Raw genomic sequence first — 24,328 nt, forward strand, 5'->3', positions numbered from 1 at the left:
GTCCTCAGTGCTGCAGGAGGGGGAAGTGTCCACAGGGTGCAACAGGTGGCCAAAAAACTAAATCTTGTAAGACCAAAAGAAAGAAAGTAAATTATGTAGTGAGGTCAGTGAGGTCAACCAGTAGGCAAATCATACTGCAGTATCTTTTTATAAAAGCCTGCGAAATATATCCATTTATTTAGCAGTTTTGTCTGATGTATTACATAAAACTGAACACAGTTTACCGCATCAAACATCGATTTCATTGTTTAATATGTGCATACATGATATAATATTCTTCTTAATTGATTTCAACCATATCCTCCACAACGGGTAAATGGAGCATCATTCATAACTCCTAATGCAAATACAGATACCTGCCACTGTGGCTCATGTTCATACTATGTTATGTAAAGTTCTCGAGAAGAGTGAGCTGGAAATGGTTAACTTTCTTCAATTGCAAAACAAAGTTTGGTTGAAATTTTTAAACTGAAAGTGTTTCACAAATGCTATTTAAATGTATCTTAAGCAATCTGAAATGGAAAAATCCGAAAAGACACATTTTAGACATGTAAAAGACATTACAGTATTTTTTTTTGGTCAAAATCAGTAGACTGACAAATGTTGTCCTATAGAGTATTATTATAGTACTATAAAGTGTGTAGTGCCAGTATAATCTAACCAGGTAACGTTTCATCACCTATATGATGTGGTGTGATATGTAAAACATTTGCAGAAATACTAGTCTATAGATATATTATGGGAGCAGTGTTGGACTGTAACTAAGTACATTTACTGAAATACTGCAACTTAAGTACAATTTTGAAGGTACTGTACAACACTGTGCTTATACCTCACTACATTTTCCAACACCTGTAGTAACCAAACACTTAAAGTAGATCAAACTAGCTCCACCTTGATCATCTGGAGCATTTAAAGGTTGCTTACATGTTGATGCATGATGTAATAATGATAAATATAGCCTACATGTAATAATAAGAATCATACTGTAGTTATTTAACACATCCTGGAACAATTTGTTTGCATAATTAGCCTTAAATTATACTTAAGTTTAAGATTATTATTATTTTTTCAGGAGCTTTACTTCTAATGGAGCTACCCTTACATTGGTGCAATGTACTGATGTGATATGATATCTGAATACTTCTTAATATAAATAATAGATAAATCCACTAAAATTATGAATCCTAATGAGTTCTTCAGACTGACATTAGCCTAACATGCATGGTGACTTAATGGATTGTTGTTTTTGTCTCCTCAGATGAATGTTATTGTCATGTTCAGCTCAGGTGAAAGTGCTGACAGGTGCAGCTGCGGGTCCTACCTGCGGACAGGTGAGGTAGTCTCCGTTTAGCTCCAGCTGTCCTCTCAGACTGCCTCCAACCATTCAGCCTCTGCAGGGGAGCTCTGTCCTGTGTGTCCCCCGGCTCTCGGTCGCTGTCGCCGGTTTCTTCTCACTGAATCAGGCCTCTGCTGTCCCCGACTGCTCTGTGGTTGGGTCCTCCGGGCGTCTCTCACTGAAGCAGCCTGTAGTCATAAGACCGTGTTTAAAGGGGAACGCTCCGCGCCGTGTTTGCGGTCTCCGTCGGCGACGTCCGTACCACTCGTCCGGGATTCCTGCCTCTCCAGGGCTATAAGGAGCCAGGCGGAGGGAGGCATGTCACTGAGCAGCAAATCCCAAACCGGGCAGAGGGAAGGAGAAAAAAAACACCCCCACGCGTGCACAGTGCGCATGCATGCAAGTTGTTTTTTTTTTTAGATTTCTTTATTATACTTGTTGGAAACTATTACCTACCCACAGACACGACCTCAACATGACAAAAGTCTAATGTGTAAGCCATGATGACATTTTGAAATGTATGCCTACACCAGGGTGAACACTTCTCAGGCTACCTATCTGTGGGTAGAAATATTCCTATGGAAATAGTGGTCAGTATGTAAGGGCTCTATTCTGATCTATTCTAAATGTCAATGATTTATTTAAGGGCTCAGTGCAGGAGTGGGTTGTCCTCCATTCAAGAGATCGGCAGTTCGATCCTCCACATCTCGAAGTGTCCTTGGGCAAGACACTGAACCCCGAATTGCTCCTCGTGTTGCGCATGGGTGTGTAAATGTGGTGTGAAAGATTAGATTAGATGTTCTGTAGATGTCCACTGCCATCAGTGTGAATGGTTGAATGTGACAAATACTGTGAGAGCGCCTTGAGTAGTCAGAAGACTAGAAAGTCGCCATATAAGTACAAGTCCATGTGCACACCAGACACAGGTCCACCCTACAAAACCTGGAAAAAAAATCTGAATGGACTGAAGACTACTGAGATAAAATAGTCACTTTCTGCGTGATCTGAGGCGAGAGTTGGCCGTGCATTTGAGTGGGGGACAAAATCACCTCCATGAAGTCGTCCCACAGCGCAATAATACCCCAAATATCCTGTCTGTCTCCCGGACAGATCAGCCCAAATATGACAAATGACAATGTGTAATGATGCTTTCTCTCAGGACAGCGACGATTATGCTTTCACTGTTACTACTGTCTGAGATTTCTGCCTCCACCCCAGAGCAGAACCAATTTTTTAGAAGTTGGACCAAATCTCCCGCTCCAATTTCCCCTTCTAGAGCTCCGCTCACACCATGAGCTCAAAGCCCACCTGAGTTCTTCTCTTTGGTACATGCAGATGAACTAAGCCTGCCCTTCCTCACGACAGGAGCCATTCATCTTTACTGTTCATCTATCTATCTATTTATCTATCTATCTATCTATCTATCTATCTATCTATCTATCTATCTATCTATCTATCTATCTATCTATCTATCTATCTATCTATCTATCTATCTATCTATCTATCTATCTATCTATCTATCTATCTATCTATCTATCTATCTGTCTATCTATCTATCTATCTGTCTATATATCTATCTATCTATCTGCCTATCTATCTATCTATCTGTCTATCTATCTATCTATCTATCTATCTATCTATCTATCTATCTATCTATCTATCTATCTATCTATCTATCTATCTATCTATCTATCTATCTATCTATCTAGCTATCTATCTATCTATCTATCTATATATCTATCTATCTATCTATCTATCTATCTATCTATCTATCTATCTATCTATCTATCGATCTATCTATCTATCTATCTATCTATCTATCTATCTATCTATCTATCTATCTATATATCTATCTATCTATCTATCTATCTATCTATCTATCTATCTATCTATCTATCTATCTATCTATCTATCTATCTATCTATCTATCTATCTATCTATCTATCTATCTATCTATCTATCTATCTATCTATCTATCTATCTATCTATCTATCTATCTATCTATCTATCTATCTATCTTTGTATTCCCATACAACGCTTTTCCGATTCCCTTGCAATACATTTGAATTTACTAATTAGTAGTTGGTTGATGAATTGTATATAAAAGAGACCCTGTCATGTGTGGTGAAAATATTAACTGTTACAGTAGTTATTATAGCATAGATAACATACTATTACCATCATTTATTGTATTTTCATTTTCTTCTGATTTAGTTTTAGGGCTAAGATGTCGAAGAAAACAAAAACATGTTCTTTTCAACACACGCATACACACACACACGGACAGACTAAGACATACTTTGTGTTATACAAGTCATTTGTCCTTTTGTTGCGATGATCAAAAGACAATTTTTCCCTGGGCGTCACACTGCTGCGTCAGCATTTCTAATTGGTATCACTCTGTGGAGTCTGCTCCAGCGAGTGATGAATAACAGCATCTCAGCCATCAGACGCATTTGATCAATGCAGTGTACAGAACAAAAGGCTATCAACACAAAAAAGACGCTATAACAATGTGCAAAATCTAGAATTAAAAAAAGAACAATTATGATATTTCATATATAAAAACAGTGAGAGGAACTGAATTTAAAAATCTTGCACAACACAAAGATAATGAGCTTTTCACTGGGATTTGTTCATTTTGAAACAGTCTGCACGCTAGCACAGCAGTGCTTTGAGGTAAATGCTAGCATAGAAAAGTTAACGTGCCCATGTTCTGCAGGTATACCGTTTACTCTGTTTACCATCTTAGCATGCTATCACACAAAGATCAGCCGAGTCTGATGGATTTTTGCAGGATAAACCAAAATATTGGACAAATAGATGAGGGTTAAAGGATCAACAAGAGTTCAATGTATCCTCATTTCAATAGGTTTGTATTATATATGAAAACCTATCCACAACAATTCATATGATATCTTTTGAAATATGAATTTAATGCAATGGCAACCAGTAGGTGCCTGTGATGGTACAGTGCGTTACATTTTGTGGTTATATGTAAGAAATGTGAATGTGGACAACCGCAAACCTACAGTTCATCCTGAGGGGGACATGAATGTCTGAATCCAATTCCACGGCAGAACCAAATGGCCCTCAGGGACAAATAAGGGTCTTGAACTTAAACCATGACAGTCGGTCCGATATTCGGCGAGATACTTTAAACTTCAAAACCCCGAATGTGACCCTCAGGGATCACGAAAGACGCTGTGATACATTGTCTGGAGATCACGAATGTTTCAACAAAATTTCACGATAGAAGTGATGGATGGATGGATGGGGGATTGACCATCACCACCACCCCCACAACAGAACCGGTCTAATCATCTAAATCATCCACCAACACAGGTAGATTTTTAAAAATGTTAATTTCAGAGGCATATGATAAATAAACAATCATCATCCTGGTCTTCCTTCATATTCAGATGTTATTGTTGCTGTAATATATAGGTCTCAAACAACGTTTAAGTGAAAGCAGCAGCACCAATGAAAGTGTTTCTTTTCACCATGTAAAAAACTGTTGCATCTCCTTAATCTGTACATTATTCTGAATGCAATTATTCATTCATCTTCAACCACTTGTCCCTGTCGGGGTCGCGGGGGGCTGGAGCCGATCCCAACTGACATCGGGCGTGAGGCGGGGTACACCCTGAACAGGACGCCAGTCTATCACAGGGCACATAGAGACGTACAGAGACAGACAACCATTCACACCTACGGGCAATTTTTAGAGTCATCAATTAACCTAACACCTGCACGTCTTTGGACTGTGGGAGGAAACCGGAGAACCCGGAGAAAACCCACGCAGACACGGGGAGAACATGCAAACTCCACACAGAAAGGCCCCAGTGCTAACCACTACACCACCGTGTAGCCCCTGAATGCAATTATATTTAAAAGAAATGACAGAGATAAAGCTATATTGAGAGTGCACAATATCCGTCCTTATCTGCTCTTAACAGCTCTGTAATGTAGTTAGTCTGCAGTCAGAGGGAGCAGAGTATATTAGAACTTTTGTATAATTCACTTCCCAGAATGTACACTTATCTAAATGTATATAAAGACAAGAAAACACAGACTTGTCCATGATGGTATGTCCTGTATTTCACCTAGAATCAATCTGCAGTGGAGGGATCTCCCTTCAGCTGTCCCTCTTAATTGGGGACATGACAGTCAGCAAATAAATTGTGGGCATTTTTTCCCATGAAGGACAGAACATGATTGGTAGCCATCAGGTATTTGGTTGCTTTGTCTGAGGGGGGATTCCGGCCATTACTGGACTTGACTAATTAGTGGAGCCGTGGCTTCATTAAACGGAGTCGCCACATTCTTTAAAACCCAACGCCCCAACTCCAGGAATTCTGCGTTTTAAGGACTAGGATGGAGGAGATAAAATGTCACGGTAACTGACCAAAAACAATTGCTTTGAAACGATGCCACCACAAACAGCAGCTTTCATCTTGGCGGTTTGTGAGGCCTTTCGGAGGAACACTATTCGAGGTTCATATTTGTGAAGTAGAAATAATGATTTGAGCTCTCTGTTTCTGATCCCTGGACCAACATGCAAAGCAAGCCGCCGCTGCTCGGAGGGGTCGGGGCAGTGTCACTCTGCAGTTTGGGGAGTACAGTATAGCACTCGGGACAGGACCTGCACACTAAAGGTTACCATTCTTCACTTGTATGTGCAGGTGATTACGTGTAGTTGGCACTGTTTTATCAGAGCATGCTAATACTAGCCCTCTCACTGCTGCCAGTTTGCCCCACAGTTTGATCGGCTGCCACCAAGATGACCTGGCATGTCACCCAGTTTGTGCTACAGACAACACTGCTGTAGTACGTCTGAATCACGTCTCATGCCTTACTAAATAAATGCATGAAAGTCCAGTCTAAATCTCAAAGCCCCCGGGGTTAAAGTTCAGCATAAAAGTTTGCTTTATTATGTCTTCCATGTTGTACATGTTGTGTACTTATGAGATGTCTTTAGAGAGAGGAATCCAGAGCCTGTCTTTTAAAGTGGCTTTACTGGCAAATGCCCATGAAAATGTAAGACGTCTTTATTACAAGAAATAGAGAAAGGAAAATAAAAGTCTGCCAGGTTGATAAAAAATGAGGAAAAAGAGACAGTGATAGTGTGTTTATGTCTGTTTGTTCTTTAGTGGAAAAAGGTCTTTACAAATTGCCTCTCATTTATCCGTACACACACACACACACACACACACACACACACAAACACACACACACACACACACACACACACACACACACACACACACACACACACACACACACACACACACACACACACACACAAATGACGGTTGAACCATCATGCACGCCCCATCAGGAGCGATTTGTGGTTCAGGATGGAACCACCAACCCTGCAATTAAAGCACATAATATTGCTGAAAATATACATTATATAAGTGAAGTGTTGTCATTCATGATGTCCGTTTTCTGGTAAACATATTCAACATATTTTCCGAAAATCTGAACGTAACTTGAAAGATGTTAAGTGAACACATCCTGCTAACTTAAATGAATCAGTACCTCCTGGGGGCCTGTATATGTACATGGTTTGCTTTAGTAAATGTATGCGTTTTAAGCCTGAGAAAAAGTGGATGTTTCAGAATTGTTTGGGTTTAGGAGTTAATCGAGTGATGAAGTCGGTCTGTGTTTTTCCAGGAGCTTATCGTTACTCCATGAGAGTTTTTCCTTTGCATTTCAAAATATGTTAATTGATGAGTGTCTCTGTGTGACTCTGCGACGCCTCCGCCTTTCTCCACACGGCAGCAACTTAATCCCTAACTAACGGAGACTGTCCCCGGGCTCTCCATTCAGACCGCTCACCCCAGTCCCCTCTCCACCACCTGACCTTTGACCTTGAAGGGAAAATGATAATGAACGGATGAGGAGGAGGAGGAGGAGGAGGGGTTTACAGAGTAGCATAACAACAGGAACTCCTTGCAGTTTGTGTTTTGTGTCTGTTTAAAGGCTTCGTCCAAACACTAAAAAAAGCACTTGTATAGAAATGGTCATGTACCAGAAATGATGATGATGATGATGAAGAACAAGAAGACAAACAACAAGAAAGATGAACATGATGACGGACAGACTATTCTGAATACCTAATGAAAAGTCGTAAACGCCTGATGAGTTCTCTCTGACTTCATGATGCTGGAGTTAAGCCCAGAGATAGCTGGCTAACCCACTATCCCTGCTTCATGGTAGCCTAAAGGCCACAGAAGAAGAAAAGCTACAAAGAAAAAGAAAAAGTAGAGCAACAAGAACGACAGAAGAGGAAAAAGAGGGACAACAAGAATAAGATAAGGTGTTGTCAAGCAGAACAAAGCAAGAATAATAAAAGAACGAGACTAGGTCTGACTAGGATGAACAAGACTACGGAAGAAGGTGATACAGATTGAAGTAAATGTACATAGCTACATTATTAACATATAAAAGAAGTAGAAAATAAAATAAAAAGGGCAAGAAGCTGAGAAGTATTGCAGATGCAAAGTAGCTTCAAAGCAGCCAAAAATGCGTAGTTTAGTAGAAGAGTTGACTGACTCATTGACTGACTCATTCTGCTTCACCTCCAGTGCCCTACTTCCCCTCAGCCTCCTGGGCCCTTGGGCAGTGCAGGCGGGGAGGGATTAGAGGGGATGCTGGTGTGCGGGGCCGGGCCAGGCTGCAACAACGCCAGCAGCGCTGTGAGCCGGTGTCGCCAGAGCGATCTGCCAGGTACGCCACGGAGGATTAAAGCCACTAGTGCTGGCACTGTGAGAGAGGGGACGTGAGGGGACGTGTCCCACGTAGCCTTCGCCTCGCAGGAGCATGGGTCTGCAGAACCATGGGAAAATGTGTTATTTTGAGTGTCAGGACAGCAGCTTTAAAAGCACATGGACATATACCCTCAAAGGTTTGGGAAATATCTTAAATATTCAATACTGCAACAAAGAAAAAGGCAAGGATAAAGTCATGTTGGATCATGTTGGTTCTAACAGTGTGTTAGTTCAACTGTGGAGGTTTTGGTTTGTGCATCTTTAAGAATGACGTCTGTGAATTGTGAAGTAGTTGTAGAAGCCTTTCAAACTGTTTCACTATAGCACCATCTAGCTGCTGTCTGCTGCTCTCAAGGTTCAGTTTAAGTCTATGAGGATCAACTGTTATCCCCGGGGTCTCCAGGGCCACTTAGTCACAGACATCCAAAGAATTACACAACAGCATTAGTTGACTCTTTGAGTATTTGTCATTTCAACCATTAAAAGAAATACAGCTGAAAGTTTAATCCTGGCAAGAAAGTTGCAAGTTTACAATGGAGTCCCACTTATTAACTTCTTCACTTCTCCTGTATTGGATAATCAGCACAACCTTGAGGTAAATAACAACATTTACAGTTACTCCATCATATCTCTCAGCTGCCCTCGCTCTGTCCTCCTGCCTGTGACCCAGAAATCCATGTCAGCACGTTATCTTGAAGGACGTCTCAATTCCTAAAAAAAATATTGAGGAGCATGGTGTGAGGATGCACTGGTGTATCCTTTGTGCCTGTGTCCTCGGCATAAGAGAGACAAGTATAAGAGAAGTCTGACACACAAGCAAACCATGGCAGCTGTGCCACATGTTTCATTAAATACCTGTTGCTTTAACACCTCTCTCCCTGTGTCTCTTCCTCATCTCGTCTCCAGTGGGAGGGACTAAGGCATGAGGAAAGGGTGCAAGGAAAGGAATCAAGCTAGTTTTCTAAACTGATCCACTGTAGTATAATATTACACTAATATAATAATATCTACTATAGATATTATAGTTACTGGAAGTGTGTCTGTGTCTGTCTTTGTCTCTCTCTGTCCATCTGTCCGTCTTTTCTCTCTTTCTCTCTCCTTTTCTTCCTCTCTCCGGTGCAGACAGATGTGCGTCCTCCACAGAGCTGGGTCTGTTCCACGTTCCTGCCTGTTATAGTGAAGGTTTTCGTTGCCACCGTACTCTACGGGGGAATGGCTGGGTCTCTGTAAATCATAAATAAGTCATAGAGTGTGGTCTTTACCTACTCTGTAAAGTGTCCTGAGATAACTTTTGTTATGATTTGGCACTATAAATAAAATTGAATTCATTGAATTGAATTAAATATGAAATTGCAGTATTCTGCTGTTTTGTTTGGGACTTCGTTAACTGATCAAAATGTATACTAAAGGAATTGCAAATGTGTAATTATCATCTTCTAGGCTTGATGTTAGTTACAGGGCTTGACCTCTTTTGTGAAGCTGGACCTTTCCACCACTTATACTTTTAGCTATGTTTCTATCTTTCTACTGGATGTAAACTAGTTTCCATTCAATTTCAAGTACTAAACTTGGTTGGTGTCCTGTGCAGTCTTTGGTTATTGTAATGATCAACTCCACACTGATTAGAAATCCTATTTGTGCGTCCATTTTACTTTACACTTAACTTAAATCAAACAAATATGTGGATATGTTTTCCGGATCTATCAAATCCAAATGTATACTTTAAGCTGCAGAAGCTTCCCCTGCTGTACAAGTGGTTATGAATTATTGCTGTAAGTGATCATTACCACAGTCAACCCCACAGACATGTACCTGTATGTGATAATGTGGAACATGGGGCCTTGCAGGACCTCTTTCCCTCCTAATCTCATCAGCGTGTAACACTAAACAATATTTGGTTCTGAACAAATACAAATTACTTTTGAGTAATTATTTTACAAGAAGAAGGTTATATATTATTATATTTGAAACTTTTCTTGCAGACTGATCTGTTCTCCAGACTTCCAACCTCTCTACTGTGGAAGCAATAAATTATACTCTCTCGCTGTGTTGAGTGGTTGACGGTGACATCACCTCTGCAGGGCTGCAACGAGACTTCGACGGACAACCCGTGTGTGTACTATTATTGTGTTTCCCTCTTCAGACTGCGTGGAGAGACCTCACAAGGAGACTTGCACCTGTTTAAGTGCTCAGACTGTGGAGAGATGCCGGTTTCACAGGCTGGTCATTAAAGACCCCCCCACACACACACACAAGAGTTAACAACTTCTGCTAAAACTGTAGGATGGACTATCTGACTGTATTCATTTAGAGATTCATATGATTATACAGCTCTTTAAAGACAATACAATCCCTGTCCGAGTAAATCCTGTATGCAAATTAAATCTGTAGCCTCAAAGTTCAACACAAGAGGGCAGCGTTGTAATGCATTGAAACACTTCACAGTCTGAATACGAATATTACAAGAACATTTCCATGTTTGACTCATCTTAAAACCACATTTCTACTTGTTTTTGAATCTCATTATGGCTACATGACTGACTATATTTTGTTAGTATCAGTCTGTAGTTTTCTGCACCTTTTGGATTTTTTCCTTTACATCTTAAAATAATAATTCAAACGTCTGCCTTTTATTATTATTTTTTATTATTCTACGCCTCACTTTGCACCAAACTATAAACCTTAAATGGCCCTTTAACTTTTCATGAACATGAACAGGAACAGGCATAGAGGAAGTAATCTTCAGCGTCCCCTTAATTAAACAGCCTGCCTCTTAAAGGAGCTCCCCCTTGACACCGGGACAGCAGTAACCTTGCAAACTAACAATAATAGTACAATAAAACAAAATAGATGACTACTCTTTCTCTGTCTCTTTCGGTTTCTAAGTGTAGCACTTAGATGACATAATGTAATCTGCTCAATGTCAAACTGGGCAAAGCTGACTGCATTGAATATCTTGGTCTGACGTATTCCTTCTACCATCTTATGCTGCTGATGTGATGTTGTTATATGAGAGTGACCCCCTTAATAGCCCCAAAACCAATCACAGGTTGCCTATAACTTATTCTTGCTATTAGAAAATGAGTGTTGGAAAAATGTGCACTCCAAGCCAATAGGGGGTGACAACTTAGTTTTGGTGGTGGCCCTCAGTATTACACACCTGTGGACCTAGTTGATGTATTTGGATGGAAACATGCAGTTCTCACAACTTACGACAAACACAGTTGCAAGATAAAGATGTTTCAATCAAGACGATGCAATAAGTCAAAACTGTGAGTGCTGTGAGTTCATCTGCTTCAGGTGAGGTGTCATGTGAGAGACAAACTCAAGTCATTTACCGCAGTGACAGTTTGTGAGTGCAGCTGTTTTAACTGAATTAAAGTGTTTGTTACCGATTAGGCACCAGCCTAAGGCATCAGATCTTTAAATTTATTTTTATTGATATGTCTCTAACTTATTTTGTATCTTTTATTACAAACTCTGCATGAATTTCGCATGCAATATGAAACTTTGCTGCCATTCTCATACTCTGGGCCTTCAAACCTTACCCTGCGTTCCTTTTACCTCTTGACGTGTTAGAGATTCACTGTTACACTGTTTCACTATGTTCTATTTATAAATAAAGTTTATTTTATCCTCACATGAATGCTCAAACCATAATAGGTGTTCAAGCGAACGTAAAAAAATACATAAAATGGAGAATCAAGGTAGGAAAGGGACCTTAAAGTGGTCGTGGGAACTACACATGATGGAGAAAAAACATTTATTGAATGTATCTGTACACAATTATGCGATTGGTCCTTTAAATGTGTATTTTACATATATAACCTGACATTTACAAAGCTCAAATCTACATGCAACAAAAGAAACATTCAGAAATACATACATCAAATACAGTTTGTGCTGTGCTCTTGTTTATACTGTAGCTATCATTTTAAATGTACTATCAAACACTGGGGGGCAGAGTAGAGCTGCACACTGTCATTACTGGCCAGAGTCGGCGCTCTCAGCTCTCAACAAAACATCAGATGTAGAATTCTTGATCTTCTTCTTCTTCTACCTTGTCCGCCTCTTCAATTGGTGCACTTATAACGCTGCAACTGTCAGACTGGTTTATGGAAACATCACTGAGGGACAGAGCAGCACTTGATTTCACACTGCTGCTGTGGATACGTGATCCAAACAAGGTAGAGGGAGTGCTGTTGGGAATCCGGCCCATTGTGGCTGCCCTGTAGGCGTTCTCTGGGATGCCCGGAGAGAGGGATGGCCCGAGGTCTTCTGGTGGCGCCGATAACGGCCGAGAAGTCTGTGGCATGCTCGATTTGATGTATGCAGACACCACTGTGAGGTCCACGCTGCTTCCTGGATTCACCGTATCCCCCGTGTCCACGTCCGTCTCCTCCGCCCCAACCAGAGTGTCCAAGTTGAGCCGGAAGGGCGGGAGGAGGGAGGAGCTCCGGTTGAGGGAGTGGCTCCTGTGATGGGGGCTGGGAGAAGGCCCTGGAGAGGAGCAGGTGGAGCGGGAGCTGGCCGAGCCCATGTTGGGTAGAGAGAAGAGGGAGCCGGACCTGTGGCTCCTCCACTGGGTCCTCCACGTGTCGGGATGGTGCTGGGCAGCCCACTGGTCCTGCTCGTCCGGCTCCTCACAGGTCAGAGGTTGGGAGCTGTGGGAGGTCTGGTGGGCTCTGGGACGGGACGTCGCCCGATGGTGGTGCCGACGGTTCCTGTAGGAGGCGGCGCTGCGGGTAAAGGTAGAAGGAGCTGAGGCGGACTCAGTGACAGTGGATGATATGTAGCAGGGGTCTTGTTGGTGTTTGAAGTGTGCACCTTGGACCTGAGGAGGAAGGGAGGGAAAACCAGTTAGAATACAGTGTAAAAATGTAAAAAAAGACAATTCAAGGGTGAATAACTCTTATCTGTTCAACACATTATTAAACTTGTTTCAAGGAAACACATCTTGATGTTTTTTTAGTAAGATATTTCTTAACTGAGAGCCTGATAATCAGACTGAATTACACTTTGTTAGCGGCGCTGTGTGTGTGTGTGTTTGTGTGTGTGTGTGTGTGTGCGTTTGTGTGTCTGTGAAAGAGAGAGAGTATGTTTGTGTGTCTGTTTGTGTGTCTATCATGTTGTCCAGGTGACATCTACTGTAGCAGGAACTACCACAGAGGAGGTTTTTGAGTACTTTGCCAGGCGTTTGTCTGTCTGTCTGTCTGTCTGTCTGCCTGCCTGCCTGTCTGTCTTTCTGTGGATAGATTTTGATGCTGCAATAGCATCCAAACCATGCAAGATAGTCACAAAACTTTACAGGTGTGTAGTTGAGATCAAAATGAAGGCAGAGTGGACGGGTGTAGTCTGAGCAAGGGCGCTCTACAATGCAGTTGGCAAATAACCAACAAACAATACTTTACTTTAGGATTACAACTCCTTATACTTCATCACCTTATTATGACATGCAGCTGGCTCCAGAAGAGTGTGTGTACGCAGGAGGTTTTTTTTTTTTTTAAAATACCTCTTTAGGTGTGGGACATGCTGAAGGCAGTGGAGGTTTTGGACATGGCCCATTTGGAATTATTCCATGTCTCCGGTTCCTCACAAGTCTTTCTCGTTTGAAGTTTCATTCAGACGGTGTTTTATTAGCCAGATCTCTGAATCCCCTTCTGGCAGATTTTGTTGTTTGATTTGGCACATTTTTTTAATTTGATAGGGATATTTTTGTCAAGTGGTATTTTGCTTGTTTGTAGAAGGGGGGTTGCTTCAGTGTAGCACAGCACAGCAACTCTTCTGTCCTGTCGAATGTCCTGAAGAAGTAGTTAAATGTGAGGTCACAGAGGGCACATATCCAAGACTATTACCATCTCCCTGTAGGGCTCTCATGCAACCGAGCGCTCCTCATGCGACGCAAAGGAGGACGGGGTACGAGGGAACCCTGGGGTTCACAAAAAGCCCCCACAGGCCTCCTGTTCTGAGCCAAGCCACTTTATGAATCACACCAGCAGCTGGAGAAGTCATCAGCGCTGCGGAGCAGGCCCATGTGTATCACACCTCCATTTATGAACCAAAGTATCTCAAAACACAGAGACTGCTGTTCAGAAAAACCTGCTCCACTACAAATCCACAGTTTTGATTATCATCCACAAAGCAACAGGTCTGGAAAAGTAAAAAAGCAATATGGTAGATTCTTCTGTTCTGACGCAAAAGGAGGAAATGTTCTTTTTTTAACATGCAGGGCAGCTGCAGCAGTATTCATTTCATTACTCTGTCGGTTCAGTTTCTCGTCTATGTTTTCCCTTCCCTGTAAGCATTGAAACGCACAGGTCCCTCCTCCCCTCCATGCTGATAGTTTCTCCATGTTTCTGTTCTCATGTCGACTCCGTCATCGCGCTTTTCCAACCAAACAATACAAGCAGAAGCCGTAACTTTCCACGCAGCAGTTATTTCCAAGAGCATGGGGATGTAGGGGCGTTTGCAGATTTCCATATGTTCAGGTTTAAAAACAATAAATATCGTGGAAAGCAAATCTTAAAGTTTCCTGAGAACAAGAGTGGAACTGTGATTTACCACATCCTCATGGCAGACTGTGGGAAACAAGTGACGTCTGTATTTCTAACTATCATCAATAAATATTCTCGCTGATCATTAAATATTAACACATAACATCATTTCAACCTCAGGTGTATGATCCCAAAATCATCATTTGGGGCGACAAAAGCTCAGTCCATAGGTGACTTGGCTGGGAACCGTAGGGTTGCTGGTTCAAGTCCCTGTGTGGACCATGTATGGAGCGTGGACTGGTGGCTGGAGAGGTGCCAGTTCATCTCCTGGGCACTGCCGAGGTGCTGTTGAGCAAGGCACCGAACCCCCAACTGCTCGGGGCGCTGGTCACTGGCAACCCCCTCGCTCTAACATCTCTCCTTAATTGCATGTATAGGTCCTGTTTGTGCATGTGTGTATTTCAGGCCTGTGTGTGTAACATGAATAATAATAAGAGTGAAAAAATTCAATTTCCCTGTGCAGGATAAATAAAGTAATTCTTCTTATTATTATTATTAAAGAAGGAATGTTTACGGGAAAAAATCTCTAATATCTTGGATAAAAGGTAGGTAAAGAACAAAAAAGCACTAAAATGGAACCAGATTGTTTCTCTTTGTAGTAAGAGAGCAGCTTGTTCAGCCAATGGCTCATAAATGGGACACCTGTTTATGTGAGTGCCTCGCTGAGTGGACGCTCTGCTGGTTGAGAAGCTAACAATCAGACTCATTATCTGCTGAGTGTATTGCTTCATTTAATATTGTGTGTGTATGTGTGACAAAGTAGTTACGTAATGTTAGCGATGAAAGCTTACAAGAAGGATTCATTTGTGTAATTTGTCTCTTTTATACCCTCTTAACTTTAATTCTCTTTGTGTAAAGTACTTTGTAACTACTCGCACTTTATCTAGTACCATATACACTTTTGCTCACAACTTACTTCTTCACTTTTAAGTCATTGTTTTTCTGTAATTGAGGCCTTGTAAGGGCTGGGCGCTGGCCAAAATGTTCTCTTCCGATACATGTGATTTCATATCTCGACAACAGTATATATCACGATACAGCATGTTTTTTGGTAGTTCAATAAATAAATTAGCCCGGCATCATTCAACTAATTCTCAGATGATTATTAGTCTGGAACCTCTCGGTTTGTTTTGATATTCAAGGGGCATTAGCAATGGTGCAGAAATGCCTCTAGACCCAATTAGTGAGACCTACAACCAATCAGATCAATGAAACGACGTAGTGCTGAGCGACACTAGCAAGTGTGGGCGGGGACGTTCTCAGTCTGTTTTGAAGCAGGAGAAAACAATGGCGGCTGCCGGCGGGGTCACAAACTTTCTAAAATTCCAGTGCTCGAAATATTGTTGCTTCCACATGGTCCTTACCAACTGTTCCCCAACTCGTAAAATATTGATGTTTTAAGATGGCCCTCGTCGATTGATACCGACACACGAGGCCCTCACATGCACGTGCATCACATGTTATCAATGTTGAGTACAGCCCCTTTTAAATTTAAATAAATACATGAATGAATACATAAACCAGAAATGCAAAAATATATGGCATAATCATTTTTTGGGGGGGATTGTTTATTTTATTTTATTTTGGCATCTTCTGTCTTCAATACCTGGGAACGTATTTTCTCAACAAGGGTGCTCACAAGGATAAAAGTACAAATGTGTCAGCGTGTGAAGAAAAAAGCGAGAATCTAACAAAGCCTCAGTGTTTTCAACCCTGTGTTTCTGCCCTTCTCTTCTCTACAGGCCACTGGCTGTTTATCCTTCTCTCACTCTCTTCTGCGCTTTGTCTTTCTTGTTCTTTCCCTTCGCTCTGAGCCATGCAGCGGTTTTACGCCTGCATACTTATCTCTCCCACACAGGAAAGAACGAGGCGGTGAGTGTTGTCGTCTACTGTCGAGGCTGTGATTTAAACTTAATGACACTTTAGGGAGGCGCGTTTACTGCACGCATTTACTGAAACTATTTCTGTGCATGTCTGGGTGAAAGTGTGTGTGCCTCCGTCTGCTAATACGACATGACAGGATCTGTCCAGTTTTCCGTGAGGACAACATGCTACTATGTCGGTGAGGAGCCGCAGCAGGGGGTGCTGGGTAATGAGGTTGTTGACATGCTGATGATCAGACCCTTATTCTTGTAAACTTGAGTTCAGATGTGATGAGCCAGGTCAGCCGGAGATGCGACCTCAGTGAGACGATGACACCACGACTAATCCTCGACGACACAAGACAATTTGTGATTTAAAGTCCTCCTCAAGAAACTCTGTTATGATTAACTCTGTGAAGGGACTGGAAGCACATCCAGTCTCTCCCTCATTGGGAAATTCACTAGACTACATTGTACCCAGTGGTGTAGTGGAGGGTATACGCAGATATATGGAGTAAACCCACCTCTTATTCCATCAGTTTACAGTATAAACTGACCGCCATCTGAACTTAGTTCTGCGGTTGCTTCACTCAAACATCTGGGATCGCTCCATAGGAAAAGTGATTTCAGGAGGCTGGGCCTTATCCAAAATCCTTGCATATGATTGGATAAACCACTTGTCTGTCATTTTTATTGACGTGCTACTTCAACCACTCACATCAAAATCAACCCATGATGATGATGAGGGCAACGCAGGGAAAAGCTAAACCCAGTCGGGAGAAGGGCGAAAACATTTTTTCCACCAACAAAAGCCTTCTGGTGTTCTTTTAAAGAAGAAATATTCTCTAGATTGGACAACAGGGATGAAATAGCGGCATCCATGTTGACGCCTGCTTCCTCGATGTGAGTCGCCATTGTTGTCTGAATCACAACAGTCCCTTCTTCGCTACTTCACATCTATAAAACCCCGGCCCGGCAGCCCTGATTGGCTGAGTGGAGCTAGGCAGAGTCAAGGCGGAACGAAAATTAATCTGGCGAGAGTCAGGTTACAGTATACCCACCTATCAGCCAAAAAGACATTGGAATTAATGGTTACTGTTCATGGTTACACACTCATTTACCTAGCAGCAGCTCCACCTCATGAACTACCACTACACCACTGATTGTACCATCTACCTGAGGTTGACAGTTTGCATCAATATGGCTAGAAACATTGAAAAGGCAGCCACAGGTCTACATTTTAGCCTCATGCAGGGTTCAGACAGGTGGCAGACAGCCGTCTCATGGCCGACTGATTGAGGATATCGCTGAAAAATTACATTTACTTGCTTTCTGCCCGAGCGTTAGATGAGAAGGTTGATACCACTCTCAAAACCGGACCGTCTCTGTGCTAAGATAAGCTAACTAGCTCCTGGCTGTAGCTCTATATTTAGAAACGTATATTAGAAACTTTCGACTGCCAACATTTGAGATCTTCTGTTTCTTTTTCCTTTTAATTCAGGCTTTCAACTTTTCTGTTTGCTGCTGCTTTTCCTGAGGTTATTTAAATGTTACATTCTTCTACTTCTACGCCTCTTAAATCTTAAATCTACTGTGTTTACCAGCCGTGATAGCGACACTGGTATTGTTTTCATCTTGTGAGTCATCGTGTGTGTCTGTCATCATGGCAAAATTAGTTTTTTCCCCGAGATAGCATCCAAACCATGCAAAATATAGTCATGAAATATAGTCAGGTGTGTAGTGTGTAGAGATCAAAATGAAGGTCATGAAATAGTCGCGTAGGGAGAGGGCCTCACTTTACCCCTCTGGCCTGATAACCGCGCAAGATACAGTTATGAAATTTTACAGGTGCAGCTTTTATTGCCTTCTTTTTTTATAAGAGCAGCTGAAGATTGACAGGAAAGGGGGGAGAGAGTGGAGACGACATGTAGAAAAGGGCCATAGGTTGGGTTCAAACCCAGGCCGCCCCTCATGTAGTTGAGATAAAAAAATGCCTGAGATAAAAAAATGCTGGTCGAGTTTAAAGATGTGTGTGGTCCGAGCAAGGGCGCTGGAAGCAGGGAACTCGGCCCGATTTGGCGTCACAGATGGTGTGATCGCATCACAAGATGATCTCTAGGTTTCCCTCTCTTTCTCATAATCTGTGACAAAACTGGGATTTTTTATGCTTTGTTAAAATTCTCTTATTTTATCTTTATTTATTGTATGTTTGCTGTTGTAAATCAATTTGCCCTTGTGTTTAAATGTGCGCTAAGTAAACTTGCTTTGCCTCTCGTGTGCCTAATATGAGACATAAAGACCGTCTGCCTGCTGATCACGTCCTTGCGTCAGTCATGACACGGTGTAATTCAGTGTGTGACAGTGCGGAGGAGCACATGACTTCAGGCCAGGTGGCAGTTAAGCGTCATGCATATGGTCCATTGTCATGACAGATTAGCTTATTGTTTCTTCGGTGCTGTTCCAATCCCAGTAATGGACTGCTGCTTAATCGGCTTGAACTTTCAAAACTACTTATCTGCCACTGCCTGGACACATATCCCCTCTGAAACTGATACCCTCCAAACAAGGACCGTGTGTGTGTGTGTGTGTGTGTGTGTGTGTGTGTGTGTGTGGGTGTGTGTGTGTGTGTGTGTGTGTGTGTGTGTGTGTATTCATCCACAGTCGTTTTCCTTTCATCCACGTATAACCACTGTAAAACAGTTAAATGTGCACGTGCAAACCTTTTAAGGTCTGGATGAAGGATGGATGGATGGATGGTGATGGATACATTAAATGGGGCTACAACTTGAGGAGACTCAAAGCTGCTTTGTCTGCTGTGAGTTTGTTATTCTTGGCTGTAGCATCAGTTTGACATCCCTCTCTGAACCAATTTTTTCTTCCGTTCTCTCCTTCTGCTTCTGTAATTCTTTCACCCAAGACACTGACTTTCCTCTGTTTTTCTTGTATGCAACTTGGTGGCTACAGTCAGTGCTCTGAACGAGAAGAGAGTTTCATAGATAAAACTCGAGATATTGTGTCTTAATCCTGGGTAAAATGTACGTTACTTTTAAACCTTATGCTTTAGGTTATCAGCAAAAGTGTAAAGTGGTTTACAAAAGGCCACACGGTACCAAAAATGAATCACTCGTTTCTATTTAATTTAAGTGAAACCTATTGAAAAGTATTTTTTGGGATTACAAGACCGGACTGTTCCCAGTGGTGGAGGTCATCAGTGTAACCTGGGTAATACGATGAACATATAAACCACATTTTTTTAGTCAGAATCATTGTTTTATATTGTGTAGTCTATTTACAGCGACTGTGGCTCAGTGGAAGAGTGGGTCATCCTCTATTCGAGAGAGCAGTGGTTCGATCCCATGGGATGGGTGTGTAAATGTGGTGTGAATGGTTAGATTAGATGGTATGTAGATGTCCACTGCCATCAGTGTGAATGTCTGTGTGAATGGGTGAATGTGACAAACACTGTGAGAGACCAGAAAGGCGCTACATAAGTACATACAAGTCCATTTACCATTTATTTTCTCCCCAAGAAATAGAAAAAGTAAATCATGGCCTGGACACTTCAAGAAATGAAAAACTAACCAACAGAAAGCACCCTTACCTGCAGCAAGATCTTATTCCCGTCGTAGTCCTCTGTCTGCCAGCGGACCTCACTGATTGGGCTGCAGGGGTGTGGCAGCAGGGGCACCAGCGTCCCGACATCTCGTACCCTCACCTCCATCACCGCTGACTCCAGCACCGCCGGACTCTGGCCTCGTGGGAGCTTCTTGAATGACAACTGGATCTCCATATCCGGGTTGGAGTACACCACAAAGAAGCAAAAGTCCTCCTTCTTCTGCGCTACCCTGCGCTGAAGCAGCAGCTTGTAAAGCCGCACCATGTCCGCGTAATTTTCGTGTTGGCAATAAACAGTGAATCGCACAATTTCTTTCCCGTAATGGACCTGCCGCACGGCCCAGAGCGGCGTGCCGGCAGACAGAGTGAAAAAGTCCTGACTGCAGGGCGTCAGCGGTAACATCCGCCGGCCATTGCTGACTTTTTCAGTGTGGTGGTAGCGCCAAGGCGGCTTCTGCAGAGCGCGGTGAAGCATCAGTATCTGCTCATCGCCACCGTACGCCTCCTGGAGGAAGACGATGACCGCCATGGCCGGCTGGCAGGCTGCCACCGGGCTGACGTTTGGATGGTGCTTGGGCCGGGAGACGGAGGCTCGCTCTGAGACTCGGAAGAGCTGCAGCTCAGGGTGGACCCACGCCAGCACAGCATCGGCAGCACGCTGCAGGAACTTGCCGTGTCCGGGGTCGGCGATGAGGTGGACGCTGACAAGGAAGGGATCCTGGAGCTCACCCATGGAAAACTCGCCTCCACATACAACAGCATCAAGACAAGGCAAGAAATGGGAAGAGAGAGACACAATAAATTATAACCAGCTTTCTGAATTTGGGAAAACCAAACTAGACATAGTTAGGGGCAAACAAAGAAACCTCATCGCCTCTAAACAAGTGTGGTTAAGGTTGGGAAAAATATTCTGGTGATGGCAAAGAAATTGTGGTTGAGGTTGAGCAACCAAAACGATGAAGCTCAGGGTGAGATTGTGGCCCCTTACGTCCCTGATAGAAATGTTTCTACACGAGTGGCACACTCAAGTGGCACAAGTTCACATTAGACGTAAATACTGTTTCTTTTTCAAACATTTTCTCCTTTTCTCCTCATTATCCCCCCCGGTCCTTTTCCCTCCCTCCTTCCCACAGATCTCTCATCCTTCTCCATTTCACTCATCCACATCTAACTCCATCTTTCTCCCAATTTCTATGTTTACCTTTCTCCCCCCCTTTCACCCCCCCCTCCTCTCTCATTTCCACCAGACCCATGTGGAGCAGGACTCCTCTGCGGAGGCTCATTAGTGCCATTAGGAGGTCATTACTGAAGCCCGGAGGAATGTTCCAGACCACAGCAGGAGCGATGCATTCAGGTGTAGCCTCCGAGTGAACCCCTGACCTGGAAAGAGCTCAGCACCCTGGCATAGGTACTGCAACACTAGTGTTTTCATTCACGCATGTTACATGTACACACTTGCACCTTATCTCCTCATCTCCATGTTCTCTCATATTCCTACGGTCTTTATTTGACTTCTCGGGGGACTTGTCCCATTTCGTCCGTGCTTTGAGGCAGTTTGGGAAAGGACACACAGTCTCCCTGTCCCCTGGCACAGCCGACTGTTTGGCTGTTGCCAGAATCCCTCCATGAAACAGAGAGGCCAAACAGGGACAGGTTGGGTCTCATGAGTCCCGTTGGCCTTTGCAAAAGGATGGTTGACCACAGAGGTGACATTTTCTAAATGTTAAGATCAGGTTACGACGACACTTTGCTGGTGGCCATTAGAGGTGTAACGTCAGCTCAGGGTCCAGAATGATACACAATTATAGTACAAAAAACAATGTCTTAGTTTTGGTACTATATCTGTTTGGGCGTAAGATGAAAATGGGAAAATCTTCTTTGTCTAAAAAGTTGTTTCAACATAAAGTTTTATTCTTAGACTTTGTTTTCACAAAGTTAAATCATTTAAACTTAAAGGCTGATGTCGGTGCAGTGTGAATTTTCCCTTATTGGGAACTAATTTGTCTGATTATTCCGACACGAAATTAATAATGTTATCGGAGAAAAAAAATTATTCGTGTATGCGCCCCATTACTCAGATCTGCTCTAAACTATGCTACACCCATCCAAAAAGTTTTATGAAAATGGGGCGAGTAGATTTTCCACAGACATATCAAGCTAAAAAAACATAAACACTCATGATAATAATAAGAATGTCCTCAGGATGTCCTTGGACAGGTGGGACCATTGAAAAGAAACCAAAAGAAAATAAGTAAGTCAACATTTTCAGGCTGCAGTTGAGACCTTTTGAGAGTGAACAATGTTTAAATTTGTGTAATTGAATTAGCTCCTCTAGATCAATTTAGAAGTTCATCATTCATTCATTCATTCATCTTAAACCGCTTGTCCCTGTCGGGGTTGCAGGGGGGCTGGAGCCGATCCCAGCTGACATCGGGCGTGAGGCGGGGTACACCCTGGACAGGACGCCAGTCTATCACAGGACACATAGAGACGAACAGAGACAGACAACCATTCACACCTACGGGCAGTTTTAGAGTCATCAATGAAACAAACACCTGCACGTCTTTGGACTGTGGGAGGAAACCGGAGAACCCGGAATAAACCCACACAGACACGGGGAGAACACACTCCACACAAGGGCCCCAGCCGGGATTCGAACCAGGAACCCTAACGCTGTGAGGCAACAGTGCTAACCACCATGTCGCGGTGGATCCTTTGAAATTATTTTGGTGGTTGCTTTTTATGACAGTTTTGTGAAATCTTGCTGCTGATGGACAATAACATCCTCGCAAGTAAGATATAAGACTTAAATTTCAATGACTGACTTTTACAAACTAAAGCTAAATTGATTTAATAAGGTGATTTAATATTGAAGATGAGTGAGTGTATGAATATTGGATTCACATTCAGTGAAATGCCATGAAACCCCAACCTGAACACAAAGTGTCCTCGTGTGACATAAATACAGCAGGATCAAGGAAGATCAACTGCAGGTTTAAGCTGGATGCCAGGGCACAGACGTACACACACACACACGCACACGGCGCTCATTAACGACTGCCCGATTGATCCCATTAGAATGAATGTCTGTCTCTCTGACATGTAGCCGGCATCAAGGCACCAAACACAGGGATGATAGGGATCTTTAAGGGTATTTACTGTAGAGCACATTGTACATCACCCAGACAGCTTCATTTCTCTCCAGTAACTCACTGTCACACTCACTGTCACACTCAGTTCTCACAGTTCCTCTTTTCAGGAGTCAGAACATGAAACGAGCCCAACAGGAACAGACACTTTGTCCAACCTGTTTGACTTCTGCCTCATTACAACTGGTGATAAACAATCAAGCAAACAGAGCAGCAGATAAGGAGATCAGTGACTCAAGCTTTAGAAACATCTCAGCATCTTACAGGTTCAATTCTATTGATTTATTTCCATTTCTACTCATTTTATTTTCTGTTTTGTCTCTATCACTTTTCTTTCCCTTCCTTTTTCCTCCTCGTGTCTCCTCGTGTATCCAAAGTTCTGGGAGTCTGGATCTAAAATGACTTTGGGGATTAAAGGGGAATCTAACTTTGGGTCAGGATCGAGGCCACAGACACACTGAGGGCCACACATTCGTTTATTTCTGTCTGATCGCGTTAGAATCAAACCGCTGTTTGAAACACGTGGACGACCGGTATCCATTTGGATATTTAAAGTTCTAGACAGACACTTGAACCTTCACCCAACCACACCTAAACTACACAATACATTTGGTGCAGCAGCTGATAAATGACATGCATAACAATCATATAACCTGACAGGCGATGTGTGCTGTAATGATGGTATTATGAAAATATATAATCATATAACTTCCTCGTGCGATATGTTATAACACTAATACACTGGTGCCAAATATCGATGTTGTTATCAGAACTTCCCGTTTCTCATGAAAGCACGCGGCAACACAAAGAACATGCACAGCAACCTTGTTCATCGTACGTGACAGAGGGTCAAAAGGTTTACGTAAAAGAAACTGGTTATGCTTGAGAAACACTAAAATTTGTATTTTTTGCATTCATTTATTAGTGTTTTTTTTGTTTTCTGTAAACTTAATTTACGCAGATTGATAAGATTTCAGTGAGGCGTAGTTGTATCCTTCCTTTAAACTTTTAACTGTTCAGCCTTTTGCCAGTT

At 42.5% G+C, this 24,328-nt stretch overlaps 1 protein-coding gene across 1 annotated transcript in view; it reads right to left on the reverse strand.

Annotated features, from left to right (window-relative positions):
* Positions 1-12,029: 12,029 nt before the first annotated feature.
* fam124a (family with sequence similarity 124 member A) overlaps positions 12,030-24,328 on the reverse strand; it is a 31,676-nt gene continuing 19,377 nt past the window's right edge. The window contains exons 3-4 of the mRNA XM_083922235.1: positions 20,133-20,890; positions 12,030-12,949 (exon numbers count right to left, since the gene is read on the reverse strand). Of these exons, the coding sequence (XP_083778361.1) occupies positions 12,140-12,949; positions 20,133-20,890 (1,568 nt within the window). The 3' untranslated portion in view covers positions 12,030-12,139. The remainder of the gene's footprint in view (positions 12,950-20,132; positions 20,891-24,328) is intronic.

The sequence above is a fragment of the Echiichthys vipera genome (genome assembly GCF_963691815.1).
Source record: "Echiichthys vipera genome assembly, chromosome: 10".
Lineage (NCBI taxonomy): Eukaryota > Metazoa > Chordata > Actinopteri > Perciformes > Trachinidae > Echiichthys > Echiichthys vipera.